At 37.3% G+C, this 17978-nt stretch overlaps 1 protein-coding gene across 7 annotated transcripts in view; it reads right to left on the bottom strand.

The window, feature by feature from the left end:
- Positions 1–17978, bottom strand: part of ERC1 (ELKS/RAB6-interacting/CAST family member 1) — a 289289-nt gene that overhangs the window by 136502 nt on the left and 134809 nt on the right. For all 7 annotated transcript variants that reach the window (XM_065682550.1, XM_065682581.1, XM_065682574.1 and 4 more), the window contains one exon: positions 2146–2281. In XM_065682550.1, the coding sequence (XP_065538622.1) occupies positions 2146–2281 (136 nt within the window). The remainder of the gene's footprint in view (positions 1–2145; positions 2282–17978) is intronic.

The following is a 17978-nucleotide window of genomic DNA, read 5'->3' as shown; positions in this document are numbered from 1 at the left end:
TTCCTCAAAAGAGACAATTGGTTAGTTGTTTCTTGTTCCTAGAGATAAAAAACGACAAAATATTTAAAGTAAAATTATGCTAACTGTGCTATTCACAGTTTTATATCTATGATCTTTCTATTGCTAAAACACTTTGTGAGTAAAGAATTGGACAGGACATTGCAAGGACAGATATATATTCTTAAAGAACTTTGACACAAAGCAGCACCAACTTTTGCCACCTAATTTCCGAGCAAAAGCTGCCTCACTGCTGCCACCAAAGCTGTACAACCTCTTTGAATTATCAGAAACTGGTGTTAAATAATTTTAACAGGATTTGAAGCAATCAGTAACCAAAGTACCACTGTCTGTCCACTGCTACGCGCAATTGTACAAACATATTACATAACTTACAGCTTTTTACAAACTAAAACCAACAATAAATCAAAAAACAAACCCAGCAATTTTTAGTATGCACATAGGAGCTGAGAGAAATCAGATTTCAGGCTTTTTTCAATGCATTCCATTTGTCTCAAAAAAAGAAAAGTGAAAAGGAGAAGAATAACTGTGGGGGAAAAAGCCCAAAATGAAAGCCGTAACTTTTAAAATCCGAAAGTGCTACGTAAACCCCAAGAATATGGTCTTGTGGAACAGTGTCATTTGCTTAATACACCATGCACATAATTGCAAGTCAAACGTGAAGTATCACTTATTTTCTGAAACTGCAGATGCAGATTTATTCAAACACAGATTAGAAATCTAACCAAACATTGTATTAGGATCTTTTAAAAACATTTAGCTAATACCAGGAGGATTGTGTTATTTGAACTTAATCTGCCACATAACGAGAGCCTTGTGGATTGCCATAGCGTTGCGTCACAAAATGATGTAGAAATCCCGCATCCCCGCCTTTTACAAAGGTCTGTAGTTATGAAATTATTTTCATACACTTGGAACTTAACTATTTCAGTGCCCTGAATATAAAGGACTGGAATTGAGGGGGAAAACCACAAAATGGTGCATCTGAGAGCACTCCATATGGACACATGTTTCTGTGGTTCTTTCAAAAGTTCTTAAAGAGTTGAAACCATCCCCCTGGAATTCCACAGAACAGAGCAAAGAAGTATCTGTTTAAATTAAGCAGAGGATTTATCTTTGCTAGTGAACTATTAGGATTTATTCTGCGTCTTCACTGTAGATGTATTAAGAAATGTAGCTGGTAAAAAGAAACAGGATTTAACCTAGGATAACAAAGGAAAATACTTAAGAGAAGGGTTTCTCTCTGAAGATTTTAAAAATACTTTTAGACGACTGCACGGGTAGATTACTGTTTCCATGCTTTTTTTTTTTCACTGACCAAAAAGAAAGTTATTTTTGTAAATTAAAGAAATCACAGGGAAAATATCTACTATCTCCTCTATTAGCATCATGGCATTTCTACTTTACTTCATGGCAATAGTTCAACCTTTCTATGACAGCACTTGAAAACTTACCGTTTGATAAACCATCTACATCTTATATCAACATATAGCACAATGAAAAATATCTGACTTGGTTTTACACCAGTGACTTTCATGTACGTGGGCAGATCTGAGGTAACCAGCTAATTCTGTGAGGCAGCAGGACACTATCATTTCAGAAATAAAGAAGCTGTCTAGTAAGCATACCAAGAACTCATGAGGCAAAGTAGGGTTTCACTGTCAGAGAAGTATGAGTAAACACTCAAAGTGTAGTTCTCCAGTTACCCCACAATAATTCCAATTTATTGTAAAAATACTTACTTGCTTATCTTTCATTTACTGAAGGCATCAATATAAGGTAAAACCAGCTGGGAAAGTACACAAAACAGCTAAAGAAAAAGGCTGTTAGAAGAGCAGTGAAGAAAGAAAAGCCACACCAATCTGAATACTGGAAAGACAAAATTAGTTCAATGCACTTCATAACCAAGTAGGCAAAACTATTTCCCTTTTTATGAAAATGGAGTAAGCTATGAAGATGACAGAGGCTGCTTTCTTCGAAATGCGCTGGGATAGATGTGTGTTTTTAAAGAATCAGTACAAATTTCTCAGGTAACAGCTATGAAAAAGGATTAGAAGGTGCAGCAGAAAGCAAGCTAGTTAAGCCTGGCTGAATGGCTGTACTGCTGTAATTCAATGCCCATGTTACCTGAAGCTGTTGGGAGCTGTCATTAAGATTATCCTCTCGTCTCCTGGCCTCCTCCAGCATCTGTGCACTCTTCTTTTTCTCCACTTGCTCTTTGTGCTTCAGATTTGCTACTTTCTTATTTTGATCTTTAACTTGCCTGTAAAAGAGAAGAGCACTCAGAGCGCGATCCAGAGCATGCTTCCCATCAGCTCTAGCACTGGGCAACTGGACTGGGGAAGAGTGGAACTCTCAAGTACATGACTTCATTTCCAGAAGGCCAACAACACCAAACTCATTCTCCAGCATTACTCTCAGCTGTTAATTCAGCCAAAAGAATGCTTTGTTTTGCTCATTACTATTAACCGAAATGTGGAAATTTCTGAAACAAACCCCTGAATTATTATTATTATCAAAAGGTGCACCTGCCCTCCTGTGACTATGTAACAGAAATCTTTGCTTTGTTCATACACACACATACCTATAAAAACACAGACATGTAAGAGCCTATTTTGGTTTGGGTACCACTACATCTAATATAAGGAAAACAGGAGGATCAGAAGAAAAACCTAATGAAACATGACTTGACTGTAGAGGACTACCTACAAGACCTAGGCAGTCTGTTTCCAAAAGTAGAACTTTTTTTTTTCAACCTCAAGTTCTACTTGTTTACTAGATATTTTGAGGGATTTCCTCTCCTTTCTTTTTACAGGAACAAGAAAGAGCAAGTACGAACAAACTATTTCAGAAAGCGTGCATAATTTCCTTTTCACTTGCATCTACGAATTATTTTTGATGATCCTGGCAACTACCACTGCCTGCAGACAGGGTTTGGCCTTTCTGGGCATTAAGACACATGGAGTATTGAAACTAATTACAGACCCTTTAATCTCAGCCTCCTGACCACAGAAAACTGAAGTCTAAACTTTTAGTCCAATCAAAACAAAATAGACTAGCTTTGCTTCCTCAGCCCTTTTCTCCATAATTATATCTGGAGTTTGGATTTTGGAATAAAAGACAGATTCTTTCGTCGCAAGATTTCCCCCAAACATCATGCAAGTAGTAGAGATGGTTCTTTAATTTACTGTTTAGAAAGCAGAATGATATACTAGCTTCATATCTGGTATGTTATCCACATTGAGAGGGAAGAATGTTTCTTCTGTATTTCAGAAATACTTTAAGAACAGATCACAAACAACTCTGATTGCTTCAGTATTTTCTTCAGAACTCATAACAAAACTATGATCAAGAACACATCTCTTTGTAATATATATCTTCAAATTATGTGGCACATGGCTAGTCAGTGCTTTGAGTGCTTCCAAAAAAAAAAGAGTAGGTTCAACACTAAGCTCTGCTTTTTGCAATGTAAGCCAACTGGAGCTGGGAAAATTGCAATGACAGCAAATTTTCATTGGTGCTAAACAAATTTCTGTTAGTGTGAGAAAGTGCTGATAGCCTCCAAAGACTAAGGAAAAAAAGGAAAGTCCTTTTCTGATGATGTTAAAAAATTACTGGCGTACTTAACTACCTTGTTCACCGGTTACAGCTGATTTGAGTCAGGATGCTTTTTAAACACATCCAGTATAATTGTTAAGTTATTCTAACCCAGTGCTGCACACTGGCAATGGGCGCATTGCCCAGTTTGAAAGGAGACTTGTTCAGTGATTAAACAACTTATTGGAAATATTATGTTGGCACCAACTCAGCTTGTACAATAAATGGTTCTATCTGTCCAACAAAATAAACATAAAAAGTACGGCTAAGTCAATGCAGAAATGAAATTGTGTTAGCCTTACACATTCAACTCCATATGAGAATTCTTATTCAACTCCTAAATTAAGAGTAGTGGAATTAGTTATTTTTTAAAAACTTGCAAACCTAGATTCACCTGTTGGGGAAACTGGTCTGTGTTACTGTAATCACTGGTTAGATAAGAGACAACAATATTAATAAAGTCACAAGCTTTGTCAAAATAAATATGAAGTAGATAACCTCCCACAGGGTACATAATGTTTTCAAAGAAAATACTTATTTCAAAGAAAGGAGTAATTATAAGGATAAACAGTAATGACAACCACCTTCTCATGTCTGAACCAAAATTATTGCATTTCTAATATGTTAGGTAGATATTCTGAGAAAAACTGAAGCTTTCCTAAAACAGTTTAAAAGATGGAAATTACTTAGTGCTTGCAATACTCAGGTCAATCCTCGTAACTGTCATACTGTTTGGAAACTTGAATTCATAGAATCATAGAATAGGTTCAGTTGGAAGGGTCCTTAAAGATCATCCAGTTCCAACTCCCCTGCCATGGGCAAGGACACCTTCCACTATACCAGGTTGCACAAAGCCCCATCCAACCCAGCCTTGAATCATGTGTAAGGATACAACTATTACTCTGTACCTGTTGTCAAAAAGCAACAAAAGTTGGGTAACAAACCTTTCAAATAATACAGCTATCTATGTCATTACCTAAAATTTCCCCAACTGTTTAACTATATATATAGACTCTGAAGGTCACATGAAACTTGAAATCTATAAATCTAAAAGGCTTACAGTAATTTGATGCATAAACATACATCTCGTCTTATCTCAATGCCCATGATACCAAATGACAATTCTCACTTCTGTAATACTTAATATTACATAGGAGGTTTTGCATATATAAGCCCATAGCTCTTGTACATTTGCACTGTGGAAGTTCTGTGAAACTGTGAAGAATCCATACTGGGATTCTGTAAAGAATTCTCCTTTTTCTCTGTCAGAGAACTTTCAGTCTTCAAAGCTGAAGTCAGAAAATCATGTTCTTATATATGCAAACAATATTTAAAAATATTTAAATATGCACACACATATTTTTAATATCAACAGACTTCAGAAGCTTGATTAACAGGAATCACCCAATTCACTGCTCAGTAAGACAGTTCTGTTGCTATTCTGAACACTGAAATACTTCTGATGATTGTTACAGACCTATTTCATCTTCACGCCACTACTGAACAATGTGCATAATTGGACAATAAAATGAACTTAAATAATAAAATAGAACACAACTAGTACGTGTCTTAAGTGAGCACACTGCAACTGGTACATTCTATGAGGAAACAGTCAATAGGAAAATAAAGATATGTCATATGTACACAAGGCAGCTAATCAGGACTGCAGAAAGAAACAAAGCCCTGGAATTCCTTCAGTTTGAGAGATTCATTTTGTAAACTCAATGTTCTTTTAACTCTTCTGGATGTAATTACACACATATACAGCACATAGCCCTTTCAAAGGGATAGTAAAGTTGTAAAGAAACCCTTCATCTGTAACAGTATTTTTATTAGAACTCAAACTGCACAAGATTAAAGACAGCAAAAAGAAAAGGAATTAATTACAATGATGGCAAAAGCGTAGAGATTTAGGAGTGTTTTCTAGAAAGCATTAGTGCTAGCATGTAGAGCAACTGAGTAAACACCAATTTGCAAAGTGTACATGGAGTTCTCATCATGACCACATGAATTTCTGAGAGATATAGGCCATTAAATATAACCATAAATACATACTCTTACTGAAACTTCTTTTCAAAATGGGACTACAGAGAGAGAAAGAATGGTGGTGATCCTAATAAAAACTGGAGAACCAGTTCATGTTTAGGGAGATAAAGCTTTAAAAGAAGGATATCACTGGAATCAACAGAAACAATAACAAAACTAACAAAAGCAAAACTACCTCATCTCAGATGTTTATTCTCAGTCACCCTCAAATCAAATACCAAAAGAGACACATAAAAAAGAAGAAAAATCTAACAAGAGTGTTGAAGTACTGTTACAATGGAATACATTAGAGGGAAGGAAGCAAAATCAAAATCAGGCTTCCGATTTAAAAAATAAAACCCGAACTCTTTCAACTAAAGACAGGCTAAGATTTTCCAAATTAATCATTTCCATTCCTTTGATTTTGGGTGCCCAATGTAAGCCATATGCCTGCTGAAAAAGATCAGTATCCAGGTTTCTTAATCTGGACACTGAAAATAATTATTAAGTTCTATGACTTTTTCTTTTTTAATGAAACAAAGCTGTATCATTTAAAATAAGCCACAGCTTTCCAATTCTCTGTGAAAGTCTTGAATTTCCAATGAACAAGTATAGCTAAGCACCATGGGGAATGAATTAAAAAAAATCACAATAAGCAATAAAAACTTTCAAATGAGAAGACTTCGTGTCTTAAAATAATTTTAAAACAGTAAGACAAATATAAGCAATAGAAAACCAGTGGACCATCAAGCATTCCTGAAAAGCAGAAAGTCTTATTGTTACCTGTGAGTCCTTTGGAAGAGTTTTCTTCCCTAATATAAATACAAAATGTATACACACATACTATATTTCACCTCATGAATACACACCCTAGGGAAAAAATATACAGATCCTGCGCACAGCTACAGAAACAGCCTGCTTTATTCATCTGAGTTAGGTACTCAGAAAGTATTTCTATGTGTCAGTCAGCCATGTCAGAAAGATTGTTTAGCTCAAGCCTCCATTGACGTAGCATTACCACCACCCACAGGACAGTTCTCTGTTGCTGCAGCTACTAATCCTAATGGACAGATGAACTTCATTTGCTATAAAGCACACTTTGCTCCTCAACATAAGTTAAACTGATGTAACAGTCAACATTACTGAAAAAACTTGAAAGAAAACTGAATGCAATGAAGTAATATATTCTTTAGTTTAAAATTGCCAATGTGCTTTGTATTATGAAATATTAGATTCTGCAGTGCATAATATAGAATCACAGACTATCTCAAGTTGGAAGGGACCCATAAGGATCATTGAGTCCAACTCCCTGCTCCTCGCAGGCCTTTCTAAACCTAAACTGCATGACAGTGTGCTGTCCAGATGTTCCTTGAACCCTGGTGCCATGACCACTTCCCTGGGGAGTTTGTTCTGGTGACTGACCACCCTTTAGTGAAGGACTTTTTCCCAGTACCCAGGCCTGAACTCCCCCTGATGCAGCTTCATTCCATTTCCTTGTGTCCTATTGCTGGTCACCAGAGGGAGGATATCAGCACCTCCTCCTTGGTGCCCTCCTTGAAGAAGTTGATATAATTATGTAAGACCTCAAAGCACTTTGTAGCCCTAACAGATGCAGCAAAGTACATTCATTCACTTGTGGAATGAAACGGAGCAGCTATCTGGCAGACAATGATACTAACACCAATTTTGGTCAGAGGGCAAAACACACTATAATGGGAAAACACTCTGGAAAGAAATGCTGAAAGGCAGGAAACAATGAGCTAAGTTGTCCACACCTTCATTAGCAGTCTTGTTCATTAATGATCAGATGAGTGAGAAAAAAGAACTTTTACTGAAAAAAAAAAAATCAGCAAGATCAACGCAATGGGATGTTAGCGATCTGAGTTGGGCTGATTTAAAACTCACAACTTGCTACACTACCCCTGCCACTTCCTTCATCACTTCTTTCTTTTTAAGGTCTGCCCCATCAAATATTTTAGCTGACCCTATCCTTAACCTTAACTTGCTCATTTAAAAGATCATAAACACAGTGACATAGATGAGTTATTGGGTTTGTCTGGTTGGGGTGTGTTTTTTTGGGTTTGGTGGGGTTCTTTCTGTAGTTTTGGTACACATAGAAAACCATTTACATTCTGGGAAGTGTAACAGAAGGAAGCCAAGAAGAAACTAAGCAAAAATGCTACTTTGTTTTGAGAAAACGAAAACCCCTTTTTGGAAAGGTTTTGCTTTAGCTTTTTGTTGCTTAGAACACACTTCACCTTATCAGTGGTTGATCACCAAACCACAAACGGCAGCATTTGTAAAGCCTAATTGCTTAACCTCAAAAAAAAGAAACTGATGAAAGGAAGCTAAATAAGTGATGAAGGAAACAGGACTGACCATATCACACAGTCCTATCACCACAAGTGGGTGTCTGATTGACAGTCAAAGAAAAGTTGGCAAAGATTAAACAAGTTCCCTATCTTATACATTGGAAAATTAGGATCAGGGGAGTTACTGCTGAAGTTTTACATGGTATGGGTGAATTTATTTTTTTTTAGAACAGTAACTATTGTGCGGGCCTCTTCCTTTGCTTTGTTGGGCTGTACTGAGCAATCCCAGCTTCTTAAGTAGCTTGACACTATTCTTCAACATTATAACAAGGACAAAGAATGGTGCATTAAATTACAAAGTTAAAGGAACAATAATTTTATTAAGCTTTTCAAACAGCTTGGTTTATTACCTCTGTTGCACATTGCATCCAAGCTAGAAGAGGGATATATATATACCTTCAATGAGCTGATCTTGTTCAGATGCACAGCTGGCAAACTCCAGCACTTAGTTACTGCTGCTTGTGCGCCTCTCCTACAATCTCTGATCATTTTGTTACACTGTCCCTCACCGTTTTGTGCCATTTATATGACAAGGTAACATACGCCAATTAAAATATTAACAGCCCTGAAAACTTAACTGGTATGTTGTATGTGAGTCAAGTTGTCCAACACTGCCTTTAAGAGATGGAGAGGGTGAACTGCATTTCCTGAAGCCAGGAAACTTTGATTTTTAAAAACAAAGTGTGTGTTCAGATCAGCACTGGAGTGGGCAAGTGATGAAGACTAGAAAGGCTACGGGAAATCAGCCTGCCCCGGATTTTAGGAACAAGAGCCTAACAGTGTCTGAATCAAAGGTGTGGAAGTCAAAGACTAGAAGCAGATCTTGACTCTACACTGGTCATTGTCTGTCTCAGTGTCAGGAATTATGATGATGATATCAGTGCACACTTAGCGATGCAGACAGCACATTAGCCTGCACCTCTCACTCTAGCTAAAAATCATCATGGTAATGTTCCAGAAACAGATGATGGGAAAATACAGGAAAGGGGAGCACATGGCATTTAAACCTAGAAACTTAATATAATAAAAATGTAACCCTAACCCTCCTATCATTTGAAAACACCTCAGAAGGAAACCCAATCACTGGACCCATTAGCAATACATTGTATAGATAAGCATATCAGAAGCAGTAAGGTGGCACAAGTTATTAACGCTACATGGCATGTTTCATGAAAGGATTTTAGCAAGTCCCAACTAGAAACAGCTACCAGCCTACACTACAGATATCTGCACAAATGAACTGCCTTTAAATGTAATTTCTTCAGGAATAACTAAAAACCTTCAAACTCAGGTCAAGATTCTCTGAGGTAAAACAAGTCAACTGTCAAATAGAGCCAGCTTCCACATTTGGCCTTACAATGCATAATTATAGGTTAATACGATTTTTTTTCAAGTTTTTCTCCTCTTGTATTAATCTCTCTGTTTCAGTCTAACAGAAGACCAACAAATGTAATCAAAACTACACACACACTAAACCTGGAATCTACAGGTACCTCCCCTGTGAAATGTTATTTCTCAGCGATCAGTAGGGAACTCACATTTATGGAAACAGTTTTCCTCATGATAGAGTGAAATGCTGCAGCATCAACAGTCAATGAATTTAGAGAAAGCCACATAATAAATACATTAACAAAAAAAACCTAACTAAGGATGAATAGCACATGTCTCAAATGCATATTCTAAGCACTATCAAACTAATCTAATTCAGGGAAAACATACCCATTTTTTCCTACAATCCCTTGACTGAACAAACCCAGAATAACAACTAGGCTACTCTCCAGTTATGAGGCAAGTAGCTCGATTACATACAGTTAATGGTGAAGTCAAACGCTGTTGTCTTAGTATTCTCAAAAAAATAATAAAAAAATTTAAAAAGGGAAGAAAAATGTGCTGGCTAAAATGTAACTGGCTAAAATTGAGGGATTAACAACAGAGATTAACAGACGTGTCTTCATTTTTGTGCAACAAGTCCATAACAAATTAAGCAAACCAAAGGTTCACTTCCAGACAGGGCCAGATACAACATACTAAAACCAAGACACTCTAAAAACTTCAGGTAAACACCTATAGCACCTCATGCTCCCACTAACCTGTAATTCCTGTTTTGTAGATTTAATCCACCACATCTACCCCATTCCTGTTCAGCTATAAAAACCCTAAGAAAACTAATGTGCAGCTTCCCAACTATTTAAATTCTCAGCATCTCTTTACTAGGAAGCATGAAAATAATGGATACATTACCATAATTTCACAGTGGGTGTAAAATTTGAAATCAGGCTTCAGAGATTAAATATAAAATTATTTATATGTCAAATTCCATAATTATTTTTGAAAGCTGACGGCAATTGAACTAGAAATCTTTAGCCTGAAAACCTTGCAACCACTCGTTTTTATTGAAGCCAAGAGCTTTAAAAAAACACACTCCAGCCAAATTCTGAAATAAATATGTGAGATAATGATATAGGTGTTCCTTTGTTAAGAAAAATACTAATGCTTTAAGGACCTTAAAAAAAGCATTCAGTAGCTCAACAAATAAGTTTTATCAGCCATTTTCTGTTGTATTTTTTCTTCTGTTTTGTTAATTGAGCAAACAGATGCAAAGCCAAAAATGACAGTTATAAAATGGCTGATTAGGCCTCCATGTGGATTCTTTCTCCCTGCAACACACTGGATTAGTTGAATTTGGCCCTAACAGTGTGGCAAGAAGTCCCAAAGGTGCTGTTCTTTATACCTTCAATTCCAGTGCACAAGCCAACCACCCTGTGAATAGATCACACACAGCCAGTCACTCTCTGCTCCGGAGACCTGAACCACTTGGCTGGAAAAAGTATTTTCTAAACAGCAATAAAATCTTCCTCATGAATGGAATTTTATTGAGGTTTCAGAGGGTATTTTTGTGATCTGAGATCACACATGTCTCTCTTAACTGCAGTCTCACTAGCCAGAAAACAAAACAAATCATAATACAGCAGTTGTTTTCTTTCATATGGGTATGAGATCTTTGCATTCCTTCTAGAATAATACCCAATACAATCAATAATTAAAAGAAAAATTGAATACAAAAGTCAGCCATTGAAACAAAATAAAAAATAAAATGTAAGAAGAAAAAAAATATTAAAAGCAAAGCATTTAAGAACTATGCTAGAGTAGCTTATGTTTATTTTACAGCATACACTGAACAAGCTATCAAGAGAGAAAAGTCCTTTTCTAAAAATGTGTATAAATTTGGGAAAACAGTTGAATATTATCCTGTCATTTTGAAATAGCATAAGTTAAAGAATCAAGATACGCCTTATACTTTTAAGCTGACAGCTACTGAAAAGAGTCTTCAGCAAAAGGTATTAAATTGAACATTTGCCAAGGCCAAAAAAAGAAAGCACAGTGAATGCACCAACTCAGTGGAAAAGGATTTCTGACAGAAAAGATATGAGGGCAGTGATGCCAGCAGGACCATTCTGAAAAAAAAATGTAAATCAGGCCATTCTGGGACTAAAAGCTTGATGATGGTGCTGAGACACCCAAATAAAAATCTTACATAAGTTAGCTCATCTCCTAAAACCAACATTGTTTTCAAGAAGAACCTTTCAAACAAATTCTGTCTACAGATGTGAACAGAAAAGGTTCTATCGTGTTAGCTATAAAGAAGCTGTATCAAATCTGATTCAAAGCTATACTGGGAAAAGTATGTAAAAGGATAAGATTGATTAAAGATAATGTCACCACACTCATCAAAGCACACCTTGCTACAGGATCTTCATTATAATGAGAATATGAGATGGGAAGTATACACCTTTATTTTGGTATTCACTGGTTACAAATTCTGACTACAGTGTTTCACAGAATAGCATGTTTGGCACTTTTCTTTTGAGTGCTTAGCAAACAGATTTATTAAGAGGTATCTTCTCCTATGAAATACCTTCTGTTTCAGTTTTAGAGGCACTGAGGATATCTTTGGTTCTGATCATCTTGCATTAGAGTACTGCGGGACGGCAGCAATCTAGTTTGGACAGAATCTGAACTGCAGCTATCCTAAGGCTTTTTTCCTTTTTTTTTTTGCCTCAGCAGATGCTTATTTTGACGAGGATAAACTGAAACTTAATAATGAAAATGGTTCTGAGTTTTCTGAGTTTGGGGATCTGCTGAGTTTGAGGAGCTTTGCAGACACAGAAAAGAAGTAATTTTTAGGAAAATTTAATGCATTCAACAAGAGTGTGATGTACCTGTAGAAGTAAGGGTGGGAAGCTTAACTGAAACAGAAGATGCTATCAGAAGCCTCACAACATAATTTAGGACAAAAATCAGAATAAACTGGAAATAGCATGTACTTACCCCTTCTATTTAACCAGCACAGCAATACTTTAAAAGGATTTTCCAAATGTTCATCTTTTCATTCATACTATGATGTTTTTACCCCAGTACAATAATATTTGAAGCTTTAAGCATTTAGAAAAACAAAGCAGGCTCTTTCAACTACATTTCAGCTGTCATTGTCCATGTGATCCAAGCATATTCAAAAAGAACATGCATGGAAATAAGCAGTCGAAGGCTACAAACTGTCAAAAACTACGTGCCATGCCCTATCTTTTTTGAGCAAAGACATCTGCATATTCCATATTAAAATGTGAAATCTGTGCTGAAAGCAAGAGATAAGAGAAAGGGAAGAAAAGATGTTGTAAATTAAGTAGTAAAAACCAGCAGTTAATTGCATCTCACTGATACCCTTTATATAATTGCCACTGCGTGGTTTCTACAAGAAGTACACTTAAAACTTTCATTGTAGGGAACAGTACCTTGGGAGATATGATTATGAAAAATTTCCTTTAAGAAGAAATTACATAAAATGTTGCAGTCATTACATGACCGTTGTACTCAAATGCACCAGAAAAATCTACTTTTTCTCACATTCTGAGTCAGTGGCCACTTTTGCAGTGCCTAATAAGGTTTTTACCAGTAACTTCATTTAATGCTCTCTCCTGATTTTTTCACATAGCAATGATGAAAAAGGAAAACAGATCTCTTTTCAGAGATACAGAGATAGCTGCATGTCTAAGACTCTTTACCCTTACGTACACTTGTAGGGTAAAGTTGCATTATGGCAACTCTCTTTCAGTTCCCAGCATGTGGGACTTCATCAAACATAGCATGAACAACTCAAGACATTGAAAAAGCAAGGGGAAGTTTGCAGACAATCAGTATTGCTGGCGTTCAGAAGGGAAACAACCTGGTCAGTGCTATTAGTGCCAGTGGGACTGCTTAAGCGAAAAGTTGGACTGCTGCTGAAAGTGAAGGAAGACAACATATGCTTTTCAGAGCTGCCATCTGGCGAGCTACAGTAAATCCATGACTTAGAGCTAAGTCACAAATTTACATGCTAGAAGGGAGCTGTGCAAAATAGTAAAGAAGGAACTAACAGGAAAGCAGCCTCAATTTTCTGCACCTGTAAGCGATCTTCTGTCAAGGCTGGCACTGAGCATGCCCTGTTGGCAGCTGTAATTTCTAGGACCAGATGAGGCTCTTTTTGTCTCTGTACAGAGAGTATTTTGCAACTCAAGTTTCCAATTCTTTCTCACTCTTGTTTTTTTTTTTTTTTTTTTTTAAAGGAGACAGATTACTTTAATGATCAAGTTCATCCCAGAATGCTTGAAAGAAGGGTGCTGGAACTGCATCGCTCCAACCCAGCTGTCACCCAAAAAAACTACCATTATGCTTGATCCCAATTTCTTTGAAATCTGTTCAGTATTTTAAATAGATACATAATAATGTTCCATGTAAAGACACTTTAAGTCAAACTGAGTACGCTGGGTCACTACAGAATAAGTGACAATTCACGCCTTAGAGCTAGGAGTTAATTAGCCAATTCTGAAAAGAAAGAGACAAACTGGAAACATTTCCTTCACCAAGGAAGAAAAAAAAATAACTGTTTTAATTAATGTAATCAAGAAGAATGGCCTAGCAGCCAGATAGGAAGTAAATGAAATAAGTTTCTGAAAGCATGATTAAATCTGTCTGAATTATCTGGGGTGCTTCAAGAAGACTGGCTTGAAAAGCTGACATATTCCAGCATGAAAGGGGTCCTCTATTTGCAAATGAAGAACGTGTTACACAGAAAGAGGGAATACTTGACTGGAGGTACCTTGTGAGGACAATGAAATGGAAGAGAGCCATAGGAGAGAAAGGAAAAGGGGGGGAAAAAGAGCTTACCAATTTAATCTTAGTCTAAGAATGTTAACTATGTATTTATCTTGCAGTATCTAATAGCTGGCTTTGGATGTTATGGATAAGTAATTTTATTTTCATTCCATAGTAATGTGATTAAGAGTTATTTCAAATTAATTGATAACAACAGAAGTATGCATTGAATCTACAAACCAAATGACTGCAATATCTATGATTACCTAGAATATTTTTAATCCAAAAGGGGAGAAATTATTTGCAAAGATGCATAGGCTAGTTAGAAAAGCTGATTTCACAGGAACTGGGACGATTGCAGGGCAGTGAGGTACTGGAACAGGTTGCTCAAAGAAATGGTAAATGCTCCATCCCTGGCAGTGTTCAGTGCAAGGCTGGACAGAGCCTTGGGCAACATGGTGTAGTGTGAGGCTTCCCTGCTCACCACAGGAAGGTTGCAACTAGATGATCTTTAGGTTCTTTCCAACCCAAAGCATTCTATGATCCTATGAAAAATACTCGCTAGTGACCAGTGGTAATAAGAAATCCTCTCAATTGATGAGTAAAGTACTGAAAGGCAGATATGAAACACAAGAGTTCAATGCCCTCATCTAAAGCAGTGAAGTCACCTTGTGCATATGTCAAAAACGGAACTTGATCTTCACAAGTAACACAAGAACTAAAGGTAACATTTCAATTTGGTCACAGACTAAACACAGGAGAAGTAACTTCCTAGACAGCTGGAAGCCTCACAGCAGAAAAATGCTGTCTCAACAAGGCAGCTGAGAAAAAGCTGAGAGTCAACTATGCTCTATTCTATTTGCCCACAAGCTGAGCAAGATAAAGGATGTGACAAAAAGGGATGTGAATAATAGAAAATGGTTCTTTCAAACTGAATGACAAGTGCAGTGGACCGCCCCATCATATTTTTCTTACTGCTTTAGTTTTGTTTTTCAAGATCAATATTATGCAGCAAATGCTTACAAAAACCAAACAAAATTTGTGGAGTTTGTTCTATAATGCAGATTAATTTACCATAGTAACTTAGAATCATGGAGTAATTTTGGTTGGAGGGATCAATGAAGGTCACCTGGTTCAACCCCTGCTCAAAACAAGGCCAAATTAGAGCAGGTTCCTCATAGCTTTGTTCAGACAAGTTTTGAGTATCTTCCTGAAGACTCCTCAGCCTCTCTGAGCATCTTTTTCAGTATCTGACTCCATCAATGTGAACTTTTTCTGCTGATTACCTCAGTGGAACTTTAATTGGAACATGTTGCAACCTGTGCCTGTTGCCACTCAACCTTTTTCCTGAACACATCTAAGAAGAGCTGCTCTGTCTTCTATGTTCCCATTAGATAGCTGAGGGACCACAGTATGATCTCCCATGAGGCTCCTCTTCCTGGTCCTGAACATAATCAGTTCTCCCTGCCCCTCCTTGCATGTTATGTTTTGTAGCACCTAGTCATCTCACCTGCCTGCCTGCCTGACTCACCCACTATCTCAAACTTTCTTGTACCTGGAAGCCCCAAACAAGACATAGTATTCCAGAAGCAGCCTCACAAATGCCATGCAGAGGGTAAAACCAACTTTTCTTGCCCTAGAGCTGTACTTCTACTAATGCAGCCCAATATTCATTTGGCTTTCTTCAGAGTAGCATGACACTGTTGACTCAAATTCAGCTTGTCCTCAGCTACTCTTTGGTCCTTCTCCATGAACCAGCCTTCAAACCAGTTGACTCTCAGCCAATACAGATGGGGGGATAGTCAACCCCAAGTGCAGAGCTTTGTGCTTGCCTTTATTGAATTTCATGAGGTTTCTGCCAGTTCATTTCTCCAGCCTGTCAAGGTCACCCTAAATAGGAGCCCTGCCCTACAGCATATACTCCCCGTAACCAGTCACGTCAGTTTGCTATCATCCATTAAAACGCTGAAGGTGTAGAGTGTCTCATCATCCACATCATTAAGAAGACATTAAACAGTTCTAATTACCCTCTGAGCCAGTCATCACTGAAGGCAATCATGCTGGTCAGGCATGATTTGCCCTTGTACATCCATACTGGCTGTTCCCCATCACTTTCTTGTCCTTCAGGTGCTTGAAGATGGCTTTCATTCTACTCCAAAAACTTTCCAGCACACGAAATTATACCGACTGGCCTACAATTCCCTGGATCCTCCTTCTCATCCTCCTTGAAGATGGGTGGGATGTTCGCCAGTCATGAGGAGCTTCTCCTCACACCCACAAGCTTTTGAAGATGATAGTCCTCACTATGGTATCAGCTGGCTCCCTCAGCAGCCCTGTATGTACCTGATCTGATTCCATCAACCTGCATATTTCTTGCAGTGGTCTTCAAGTTAGTCTTCTACTTCTGTGGGTAATGCTTCACTCCTGCAGACTCTGCCTCTAAGCTCAGGGATGTGAAAGGGGTCCTTACCAGTAAAAAAGGAGGAAAAGCTACTGAACTCTCCATCCTTTTCAGTAACATTTTTAAAAGGTCTCCTGCCTAACAGTTCTCCGTAACTATCACATTATTGCAAAGTCTAGGGTCTGTTAAAGCTTCTGGGGCTCAGCTAGGGAAACGTGTGCACCAAGACTATTTTACCATAGACACATAAATTCACTCTGTCCATAGAAAGTGAAAATCTAGTCCAAAGAGAAAAAAATGTAACAATTTTGGGGTATAAATTTTTGCACAGAAGTTAGCCATTAGAGATGAAAAATAACTTTCAGATTTCATTCCTTAGAGTAAATGTGATGTGACACATATGGGTTAGTCAAAATGTTTAATGTTGCATGAAGTCTGAATGATAATTTCGGTTAATCTGATGATGATGACATGCTAGATAATTTGTTAAATTTGGGATATATGAATGTAAAGACATGTTCTAACATGTCTTCTAAAAATAATGTTGCATTTTGATGTTTCAAATAGTATGGTTGCATCTGAAGAAAAGCAAATTGTGAAGAATGCCTCTAATCTCTTAGAGCATTTGACTTGGAGCTCTTCAAAATTCACAGCACACTGCTGACATACAAACATTCTCCCTAGTGCCATATCCAATCACATCTTTCTAATGCTACCTCAGTTCAAATTCCCACAGGAAAGCAACACGCTTTGTGAATACATGTACTGAAAACAGCAATAACACAAAAGCGACTCCTCAGTGTTTCATATAATTAAATTAATTTCAGCAGTATTAAGAAAGAAATCAATTCATGCGAGTGAGAATTCTGAGGTGATGTACAGCTGTGAATAATTTTGCTTTGTTAAGATGCAGTGAAATAAGACAAGAAAAGAGGACCTTTGACAGAAAAGATACAGATTCCACTTCAAAAGCAGAAAACTCTGGTAATCACTATACCTAATTTGAAAGGCTGTGCCAGTGACCTCTTTTCAAGGAAAACCACAGTCCTACTTTGTGCCCTATTCATCAACACCCAATCTTCACAGCCAACAAATGTGATGCCTTCATTTCTTCCTTTTCCTAACATCTCTAAGATGCCTTACTTCTTACTCGCCAGGAACAGACAACTCTTACAAGCAAAGCAGTTTTTAACACAAAGAATTCCATAAAGCCATTTTTGCTCTAAGTAGAATTAAGGAAACATACTACATCAAAAACAATTATTAGAGGTTGTTATTTTTCAGAGATGACCATGGAAATTTAAATGGAAACTTCTTTGAACGCATTGTATCTGGCTCTGCTGAGCTAAAACTAACCATTGCTGACTCGACATGCTTGAAATTTTTATCATTTCCAGATGTGGTTAATGACCAGCGGTGGCAGAATGAAGACCTGA

This window comes from Lathamus discolor, chromosome 1, assembly GCF_037157495.1.
Source record: "Lathamus discolor isolate bLatDis1 chromosome 1, bLatDis1.hap1, whole genome shotgun sequence".
NCBI classification, from domain to species: Eukaryota; Metazoa; Chordata; class Aves; order Psittaciformes; family Psittacidae; genus Lathamus; species Lathamus discolor.
This window is presented reverse-complemented; position numbering and strand designations above follow the sequence as displayed.